Here is a 10,795-nt window from a genome sequence, read left to right on the forward strand (position 1 = left end):
ATAAATAATCCATCTTAAAAACATTTTAATTTGACTCTTCTTTGGAGTTTAGTCTTCCTATTTTCATTTTTAATTTTTGTCTCTATTTGTTAACACCACTTCAACTTTTAAAGGGTTAAAATGCAAATTTGTCCTCATACTAGAGGTGAATATTGCAATTTGCCATTTAACTCTTATGTGATTAAATTTTACTACAAAGCTTTGAATTTTATTAAATTCTGCCACCAACTTTGATTTTTAATTAAATTTTACCACTCAATATTAATTCTGGTGGCTTGAAAATATAATTAAATAAATGCATTCTTTCAAGCATTTTATTTTGATAGTTAACAACTTATAAATACTAAAACTTAATAAATAAAATTAGAATTTCTATTTAACGAAATAAAACTTGATAAATAAAAATAAATACATCATAAAAGAAAAAATTTAAGTTTATTTTTATGAAATAACCGGTTTTAATTAATTTTAATAGTATATTAATTAAAGTAAAATCTTATCTTCAGATTATTTTAAATTAAAATTGAATATAAAAATTCAATAAAAATTTGACTTTAGTGGCAAAATGCAATCAAATAAAAGTAAAGTAAGAAAATTCAATAAAGAATTATAGTGGTAAATTTATACAATGGAAAATACCATTCAAAATGAAGTATAGTGGCAAATTTTAATTTTCGCTTAAATTATAATGGTAAATTTGCATATTAGCTCATTTTAAAATTAAAATTGTTGGTGTGACATTGTAATAGACCTAAATTTAACAGGAATTTTTTACAATTTAACAATAATACTTGCATTTTTAAGTGTAGGAAGTAGAGAGATTAAATTCTAAATGTACAAAAAATATAATAATTTAGAACATATTTTAACTTTTTAACTTACTTTTAAACCCTCCAAATTTACAATTACCCGGGATATTTAATTTTCATATGGTATAAATTAAAAATACATATAATATAATAAATTAAAAAGGTGAAAAGGGATCAACCCAATTGGAGCCCAGAAGCTCGAGTCCAACCAATATTTTAAACAAGCCTATTTTTCTTTTACTTAAATCTCTTTTTTAAACCTAAACCCTTTTAAATTTTAAGTAAACTTTTAAATTTGGCCGAGCAATGCAACCGTGAATAGGTCTACTTCCAAATAAATTGATACTAAATTAAGGCACACCTATATTATTATATATGTGAAAAAGTATATAAATTGATATTTCAATTTCCGCATTATTCCATCCTCGTCCCTAAGGGCGAAGGGAGCAGGAAGGGGTTTTACTCCTCTAAAATAAAAAAATTCCAACATTAGACTCAAAAATCATAAAATATTAAGTTAATATATAATAAAATTATAGTTTTGTTAGAATTTCAATAAGATTAAATTACATTAATGTTTCTTACTTTGCCCCTTACATAATATATTATTGACATCTGGGCAGCAGTCCATAAATAATTAAATTTCATCCCACCCCCACAGGCCACAAGTTTGGTTTGAATAAAGAGACTAGGAAAAAGAAAAAGCTGATGCATGATCACCTGGGATTTTAAGTTAAATGTTGTGGAGGATGAAAAGGTCGGGAAAGTGGGACATGTTAATTTTTATATTATAATTGTATGTCTTCTTTAAGATGTTGTATATTTATATATTAATATAGTTTTTGTGTTTGTTTTTTCATCTCAGAAATACGTATTAAAAAAGTGAAAGTTGAAAAAGGAAAGCAAATTGCATGACAATGATTCCAAAGTAGGGCCTAGACTGGACTATGGCATGTATAGCAATCGGCATGCCATGGCATTGCCTTTCACCTTACAACACCATACCATATATTCTAATCTAACCTAACCATACACCTTACACCTACTCACCCTCTAAATCACTCAATTTTACTCAAAATGTTCCTTAATGTACAACCAAATTTCACACCCGTTCTCTCTTTTTACAGCACTAGTAGAAATGCCACACAAAATACATTCATTGGAGCTGGTGCCGCCATGAATCCTTCCGCCGCCTGCAACCACCCAACCCAATGGAGCTATATATAAATATCAAATATAAGAGGCTGAGTTTAAATCCTAACAATCACTTTTCCCTTTAATAGTTAGTCACATTTTTTATTGACTATGGTAGGCATTTAAGGAACTATGCATTGAGAGAGATAAAGTGGTACCTGTCCTCCATGATCAGAGGTGGGCAAAGGTCGAATAGTTGCAGAATCAACTTCACCAGTCGGCAATGGAACTGCAGGGTTGCTGTTGATTAAAGGGATGCCACCACCTTTACCCGGCACTAGACTCGGTACTGTTACTGGCGAGGTAGCACTTGGTGCTGGTGAAACCGCCGCCTGGCGAGGCCTGAACGGCCATGGATATACTGGAGAAGACGACACAATCGGTCCACCAGAAGTTGGTGCTGGAGCCGCTGCCGGAGGTAAGTCCGGTGAAGGGGTGGTTGTTGCATTTCTTGGAGGTAGCGCGGGAGATGCTTTAACGGAGAGCTTTTGAGAGCTTTGGCATGTTTTGAGAGAGCCATTGTTGAAAGCAAAGTAGAAGAATCCAGGACGAGATGGGTGCCACTGCACCACAAACATGAGCCCCCCCCCCCCCCCAACTTCATTAAAACATATAATTTAACCTTGAAAGAAACCACTATGGGTGATGGATACAGGGAGATGCATACCGTGTAGGAGGTGGAGTTGGATTTAGTGAGGAGCGTAGCTTGGGTGAAATTGCAGATATTAAAGGCATTTTTGTTCTGGAAAATGTAGAGATTGTAGTGATACTTGTGTTTGAAAACTGAGAGAAAAAAACAATGGAATAATGTCAGTAAAAATCAACATATTAAACTTGTTGGTGGCAAGTTCATTTTGAAGTATAAAATAAAAAAGACTCACTTATTGAATCTCCCACATGGACAACGGGATTGTTCCACTCTGAAACACCATCTACCACAATGGTTGCAGACTGAGAGGCTAAGAAGAAAGGGAAGAGAAGAGAAATGAGGAAGATTAGCATGGAGAAGGTCTTCATCTACTCTTCAACTTTGCTTTAGGTTCTAAAGGAGGAAATGGGGTTTATAGACCATTGAACTTGGCTTTTAGCCCCTTGGAGCCACAAAGGAAAAAGAGACTTCTTGAAAAAAGTGTGGGGAAAGAGGAGGGAGGGAAACAATGTCAGATGTATTTGGCTTTTTCATAGGGAAGAGTTTGAATGGGTGACAGGCATGGAAATATCGGATGCTGTGTGGGTTTTTGCTAGGCTTAATATACTATATTTCATTTTATACTTAAATAAAAAATTATTTATTTTATGGTTGTTGTGGCATGATTTTGTTGGTGCAGAAAAACTGAAGCTCTTTTTGATATAAAAGGAAAGATGCAAAATAAAGTAGCAGGTTGGAATTTGTGAGGTAAAAATGATGGGAATATTATTATAAAATGATTAGTTCAGTGATTATCTTTCTTCAACTTTTAATTTATTTATATCTTGCTGGATTGCTTTCTTCAATGAAATCTTTCCCTTTGCTTGGGGTTTTAATGTACGTGGAGAATTTACTTTCTTTACTAAATTCAATCCTCCTATTTTTCCCCATTCAACCCTAAAACCAAATACCAATAAATTCCCCATGTTTTAATGGTGAAATCCATTACATTATTGATTTCTAGTTTAATTATTTATTCAATATTAAAATTTATAAAGTAGTTTGATCATCGTTTTTACCAATTCATAAATAACTTGATTTATATATGATTTTATGTCACCAATTGAATGAGTTGATTTAATCTAATCCTAATATTAACATATACAACTCGCTCAGCGTAAAATAAAATATTACCAAAATTGTTCAAGTAATTGATTTGGTTATTAATTGAAACAACCCTCGAATTTTCAGGAAAAATAATCAAAATAAGTTTACTTAATTTGATAGGTTCTCCTTACAACATTTTCACCTTTACTTTTAATGTATAAATTTTTACTTCATCGTAAAATACCATAACAAATCAAAATAAAAGGAAACAAATGTCAAATTTACAAACAATATAAAATATATTATCAAAACCACGTAATATTAGTAATTTTGGTTAAGCGGATAATTCGATTAATTAAATTAAACAAAATATTCTTTTATTACCCATAAAAATATAATCAATAGCTAATTAACGTGATTCAATTGAAAAATTCGGTTTTAACCAAGTTTTAACAATACCTCTATTTGTAGGGCTATTGTTTACGTGTCAAATTAACTATACACTTAATTAAAAACTAGATTATGCCACTGGAAAAAATTTAATGTGGAAATAAACATTATGTATAGGTGAAACGATAAAAAAATTGTTATGATTTTTGTTTATTTATTTGAATATTATATAAAAGTATGAAATGATAAGAGTTTCATCATAATTATATTAGTTATCATTGAAAAAGTAAGGTTTAATGATAAATTTGGCCACTAATGTTTGCATGTTTTGTTAAAATAGCCTTAATTATATTTTTGAGTCTTTTTTGCCATCAACCTTTGTTCTTTTTTTCAATCGCTTTTCAAACAGATTTAATGAAAGAACAGTTAAAAAAGTTAATGGGGATAATGCGAAATATTTTTAATGAGATGTAATTTATTAGTTAGATAACTCAATAAGATAATTACATGTGGAAGAAAATAAAACAAATAAAATAATACATTAAATTTAAAAAAACAACTATTAAATTAAAGAAAATAAATGTAATTATATAAAAAATTAACTCAATAGGAAAACTTATCAAGAAACAAATGTATAAAGATAGAAATATTTTGAAAGAAAATAAAAAAATGAAATCTTGAATTTATTCATTAAATCTATTAGAAAAAGCAGATTAAAAAAAAAGAACAAAGGTTGATGGCTGAAAAAGGCTCAAAAATACAATTATGGTGATTTTGACAAAACATGCAAACGTTAGTGGCCAAATTTATCATTAAGCCAAAAAGTAAAGCTTTATTAATCTTTTCTCAATTTAGTTGATACCCAATTAACACCAATTCAAACAAAAATTTTAGGGTTAAATTATTATTTGTGGCTTGAACTTGGTAACTTTTTTCACATTAAGGCTTTAATTTTTTTTTTGTCTAAGTTGAACTTGACAATTTTTTCCATTGGAGCTTAAACTTAATAATTTTCTCATATTGGGGCTTGAACTTTTTTTATTTCGAAGTCAAACCTTGAACTTGGCAATTATTTTTTACATTAGGGCATGAGCTTGGCAATTGTCCCCACATTGGGGTTTGAACTATAGGGTTTTCAAGGACTAATTTGGACAAAAAAAGTTCAAGTCTCAATGTAAGAATATTTAATAAGTTCAGGGCCTAACTTGAATAAAAAAATTCAAACCCCAATATGAAAAAAATTATAAAATTTGAATTAATCCAAAATTTTATAATGAATATAGATATATGACATCCTACAAAAAAGAAGAAACAATTTCATTTCAAGTGACCTTAAAAGTTATATTATATTTAAATGTATAATAATATTCTCCTTCATCCATCCATCTCACGCAGAGTTGCAGATCCGAGTGTGACATCCAGTATGCATGAGACAAATTATATTGTTCCTTGCTTGTATTAATTAATCGGGTATGGTCCAATTTCTGTTATCATGGACAAATTAGATAGATATTTTGTATTCCAACTATATAACATAGCAGCCACATTTCAGGTTTCTTCGTCTTTTATCTGTTTCTTTTTTTTCTTTTTTGTTTGTTCGTTTTCGTGTGTATCAAAATTATGGAGGAAGCAAAAGGAGACACTGTTAGTTTCCCTGAGATATAGCAACTGTAAGGAGGACATGTGTCTGCTAATGTTGGAATTGAGAAATGAGAAAAAGCAATGGTAAAACTGATAAAAAAAAAATGCACGTAAGAAAACGACAAGTGAAAGCAGCCTTAACTTTAGTACAAATTGTGACTTTGGAGGTCGCCCAAACCCAACCTATGTTTTGTTAAAAGAACCAAAATCACTACAAGACAGGGATTACATGACAAACTAACCGTGACAAAAAGCACCATAAAGATAATTACAATACAGCAGAAACATATATAATCATTAAATACGTATAAAGTATTACTACCGATTGACATGTCCATGGAAATATTTGTTGAATTTGATCATGAAAACAGAGGCACAAGGAAAAAAATTGATGAGAAAATTCAGCAAACACTTGGTAGGCACAGAAGATAAGAAAACTTGTTTGTATTTATTTCACAATGTTCCACTTTTTATAGGGTACATTTAAAACTGAAACAGATAAAAAACAATCAATAAAATAGAAACTAATCAACTAGCTAAATGGAAAGAAATTTCACGTAAGTAATAACTGACATATTACATAATCTTGAAATAATAGAAAAATCTAGGACTTAGTCAACCATCTCTCCCTTAAATTGAAAGTTTACAAATTATCAATTTAAATATTATACATTGTTAGGGATCGACCCGATTAAGCAACAAGTAACAAAAAAGTGGAATAAATTGAGAAATTGAACACACAAATTTAACGTGAAAAAATCCCTTCAAAAAGGATAAAAAACTACGGGCAAAGATAATTTTACTATAATGGCAAAAGAACGAAGAGTACAAAAGATGGAGATAAAACTAAACCCCAAAAACCCAAAAACAAAGAACCCTCAAAATGTAAACACAAAATTCTCTAAATGTGTTATGAGTTCTAATCTCTAATGGGTGTTTTTACTAAGGTTGTAAAAGAGCCTATTTATAGGCTAAATTCATATGTCAAATAATAATAAAATAATCTAAACTAATCAGTGTTTGACTGAAATAAATAAACAGAGTTTAACTAAAAGATTATTTCTCAAATTTGACTGAAAATAGGAGTCATACTTAACAAATCTCCACCTTGACTCATATTTCTACAATGCCATCTCTGCCAAAGCCCGCCATGAGCCTATCTTGAACTATGCAGGGAATTAACTGAGTTGAATCTGTGCTTAGAAACTGGAAGACTTCTAGCCTTCGACTTGTACACTGCCAAATCAAAACTAACCCGGTCCGATTTTCACGAACACAAGGTGCCTAACTTTTCAAAACTCGCATCCAAAAGAGAACTTCTCTTCAACGAAACGGTCATACATTTTTCCCTCCTATGACCAAGTTGCCTCCGCTCCAAACGAGTTGACTTCGACTCTGTAACGGACGAGGGACATCCGATTTCACCGGTCACTGTAGAACCTTCCAGAATATAAAGACTGCCAGTTCTTTCACCTTTAAACAAAATGAGAGCTCCACGAGATACTTTAATGCTGTTCGACTCGATGTTGATTCTGCATCCTTTCAAGTCTAAAATACTCAAGGAGATGAGATTCTTTTGTAAATCAGGTACATACCTGACATTTGAGAGTGTCCTAATCGTCCCATCGTGTGTCCTAATTTTAACAGTACCAATACCAATTACCTTACTAGATGAATCGTTTCCCATACGCACAACTCCACCTTCAACCGAACTGTATGTAGAGAACCATTTTCTATTGGGACACATGTGGAAAGAACATCCCGAATCTAGGATCCACTTGGACGTGAGCTTGGAGTTATCGCTCGTTGACACTAACAAGAAATCATCACTACTTTCATCAGCCAAATTAGCACGAGCTACATCTTCCTCGTTACTCTCAGCAACTCTTTTATTTCACAGTTTATAACAATCTGCTTTGACGTGACCTAATTTTTTATAATAGCGACACATTTTGTCTCGTTTCTTTGATGCTACCAAAACGGAAGCTTGTCTATCTACCTTACTATCCAAATGAAGCTCATTGTCGAGTTTATCTCTACTCAACAAATGACCCTTCACATCTTCGAACGAGATTTTGTCTCTGCCATAAATTAGGGTCTCCCTGAAAGACTTGTATGAAGGGGGTAAAGAGCACAATAATAGCATAACTTGATCTTCATCATCAATATGAACCTCAACGTTCTTTAAATCATTTAAAAGAGTAATCAATTGACTGATGTGATCTCTAAGAAGCTCAGATTCGTTCATGCGAAACGTAAATAGACGTTGTTTCAACACTAAACGGTTAGCTAGAGACTTAGTCGCATAAAGAGTTTCTAACCTTTTCCACAAGGCGAATGAGACCTTCTCCATCAATACCTCCTACAATACCGTATTTGCGAGGCACAACTGGATTGCAGACAAGGCCTTTTCATCAAGCCCTTCCCATTCTGTTTTATTTAGATTCTCAGGCTTTTTCCCGGTAACAATATGATCTTCAAACCGGATTGAACTAGAATTGCCATTATCTGAACTTGCCACAGATTGAAATTTGTCTCACCATCGAACTTCTCAATTTCAAACCTTGTTGTTGCCATATCTGAATGGGCTGATCTTTGAAATAGCTCTGATACCACTTGTTAGGGATCGACCCGATTAAGCAACAAGTAAAAAAAGTATAATAAATTGAGAAATTGAACACACAAATTTAACGTGGAAAAATCCCTCCAAAGAGGATAAAAAACCACGAGCAAAGATAATTTTACTATAATGGCAAAAGAACGAAGAGTACAAAAGATGGAGATAAAACTAAACCCTAAAAACTTGAAAATAAAGAACTTTCAAAACGTAAACACAAAATTCTCTAAATCTGTTATGAGTTCTAATCTCTAATGGGTGTTTTTACTAAGGTTGTAAAAGAGCCTATTTTTAGGCTAAATTCATATGTCAAATAATAATAAAATAATCTAAACTAATCAGTGTTTGATTGAAACAAATAAACAGAGTTTAACTAAAAGATTATTTCTCAAATTTGACTGAAAATAGGAGTCATACTTAACATACATAGAGCAAACTCCAATCAACTACTTTAACTTTTGAAACGCGGACAGTTTCAAAGGCATAGTCAGAATGTCAGCTGTTTGATCTTCACTCTTACAATAGATAAGACCAATAACTCCTTTTGTAAGATCTTTTAAGAAGTGAAATTACACATCTATGTATTCAAATCTCCTGTGAATGATAGGATTCTTGGATAGCTTATTTACTAATCCATTATCACAGTAAATAGAGGTAGACCTTTCCTACTCAAAGTAGATTTCTGCAAGAATCTCTCACAACCAAATTGCTTGGCAAGCACATGCCACAACAATTATAAATTTAGCTTTAGTTGTTGACAACGTTACAATTTATTGCTTTTTTGAAGACCATGAGATTGATGTTGCCCCCTATAATGAATACATATCCAAATGTACTTTTTCGATCATCTAGATCCCCAGCATAATCATTGTCTATGAATTCAATAGACTTGATTTTTCACCATTCTTGTAGAACAACTCATATTTAACAATACCTTACAAGTATCTAAGGTTTCTTTTTGCAGCAAGAAGATATATTTCTTTAAGATTTTCCATGATTCTACCGATTTTACTCACAACATGCATAATGTCTAGCCTCGTGGTAGTCAAGTACATCAAGTTTCCTACAATTTACTTGTAAACAGTGTTCTCAGCTATCTTTCCTTCAAGATCTTTGAAAAGCTTCAATCCTACATCTATGGGAGTGCTAGAAAGATTACAATTCTTCATTTGAAACCTATCAAGGACTTCTCACACATACTTTTATTGAGAAATAAATATGCCACCTGCAAATTGTGTCACTTCTATATTAAGAAAGTAGTATTAATTCAAGATCACTCATATCAAATTCTTTCATCATAAACTTCTTAAACTAATCAAACATAGCCTTGTCATTACCCGTGTAATTTACATCATCTACATAAAGACAAACCATGAGCACTTTCCCATCATCTTTCGATTTTATAAAGAGAGTGTGTTCGTAAGGACAATTTTGAAAATCTATCTTCAAGAAATAGACTTTAATTTTGATCATATCAAGCTCGAGGGGCTTGTTTTAAATCATATAATGCATTTTCTAATTTATATACTTTATTAGCTTTAACATAATCAGGAGGTTGATCAATAAAAATCTGCTCATTTAGGTCTCCATGTAAGAAAGTTGATTTGACATCTAGTTAGAAGATTGGCTATGAATGTTGAGTTGCTAATGCAATCACCATTTTGATTGTGTTGTGCAGAGCAATTAGAGCAAAAACAACAATATAACTCCTGCTTATAGCCTTTAGTGACCAAGCGTGCTTTGAATTTATCAACTTCCCCTTTCTCATTCAACTTAGTTTGTAAACCCATTTCACTCCGATAGATTTTTGGCCTTTTAGAAATTCCACCAACTCTTAAATATTGTTACTTTCAATGGTTGCAATCTCGTCATCCATAGCTTTTCTCCATTTTGACTCTTTCACTGCCTCTTCAAAGTTATTATATCACAATATGAAGAAAGAGTAAAATGGTTTAGTGGATCATCATTCCCAATACCAATTACCTCGAATATTATAATTAAATTTAATTACGGAATATGGAATCCGATTGAAAGTCACACTAGCCCAATTAAAAGTTTTATTAATAATATAAATGATTATTATAAGTAGTAGACGTAAATAAGGGGTTGGGCGTAATGAGCCACTAAATTGTTGCTTTGTTTAATTTTTATTTTAATAAAAATTTCTTTTTAATTTTTTATTTTCTTGTAATTCAAATTATGAGTAGTTAAATATCGATATTAGTTTTATATCAATAATTAATTTAGTATTTGAGCTGTGAAACTTCAAAATTACATTTACACTCTGTACTTTGGTATTTGTTAATTCTTCAGTTTAGGAGATAAATTCAGTTATCTCACAACGTTGTTTTAACCCCAAATAGAGAAGGGTGCCCCTTGATTCAATGATGGACGACATACCATTGGTGA

The 10,795-nt window shown here is 31.6% G+C and overlaps 1 protein-coding gene across 1 annotated transcript; it reads right to left on the reverse strand.

Annotated features, from left to right (window-relative positions):
- Window positions 1-1,698: 1,698 nt before the first annotated feature.
- LOC105771175 (early nodulin-like protein 1) lies at window positions 1,699-3,204 on the reverse strand. Its single transcript, XM_012592588.2, has 4 exons — window positions 2,885-3,204; window positions 2,671-2,786; window positions 2,162-2,566; window positions 1,699-2,002 (listed from the first exon to the last, which is right to left on the reverse strand). The coding sequence occupies exons 1-4, from the start codon at window positions 3,018-3,020 to the stop codon at window positions 1,931-1,933; spliced, it is 729 nt and encodes a 242-aa protein (XP_012448042.1). The 5' UTR covers window positions 3,021-3,204; the 3' UTR covers window positions 1,699-1,930.
- Window positions 3,205-10,795: the final 7,591 nt, after the last annotated feature.

This window comes from Gossypium raimondii, chromosome 5 (genome assembly GCF_025698545.1).
Source record: "Gossypium raimondii isolate GPD5lz chromosome 5, ASM2569854v1, whole genome shotgun sequence".
Classification (NCBI taxonomy): domain Eukaryota; kingdom Viridiplantae; phylum Streptophyta; class Magnoliopsida; order Malvales; family Malvaceae; genus Gossypium; species Gossypium raimondii.

What these genes read in the sequence shown, in the direction of transcription:
- LOC105771175 (XM_012592588.2), bottom strand. Translation starts at nt 3,020, where the DNA reads ATGAAGACCTTCTCCATGCTAATCTTCCTCATTTCTCTTCTCTTCCCT. An exon ending in CCATGTGGGAGATTCAATAA is followed by an intron (nt 2,787 to 2,884) that starts GTGAGTCTTTTT and finishes TTTTTCTCTCAG; the next exon opens with TTTTCAAACACAAGTATCAC. An exon ending in CCTCTGATCATGGAGGACAG is followed by an intron (nt 2,003 to 2,161) that starts GTACCACTTTAT and finishes GGGTGGTTGCAG; the next exon opens with GCGGCGGAAGGATTCATGGC.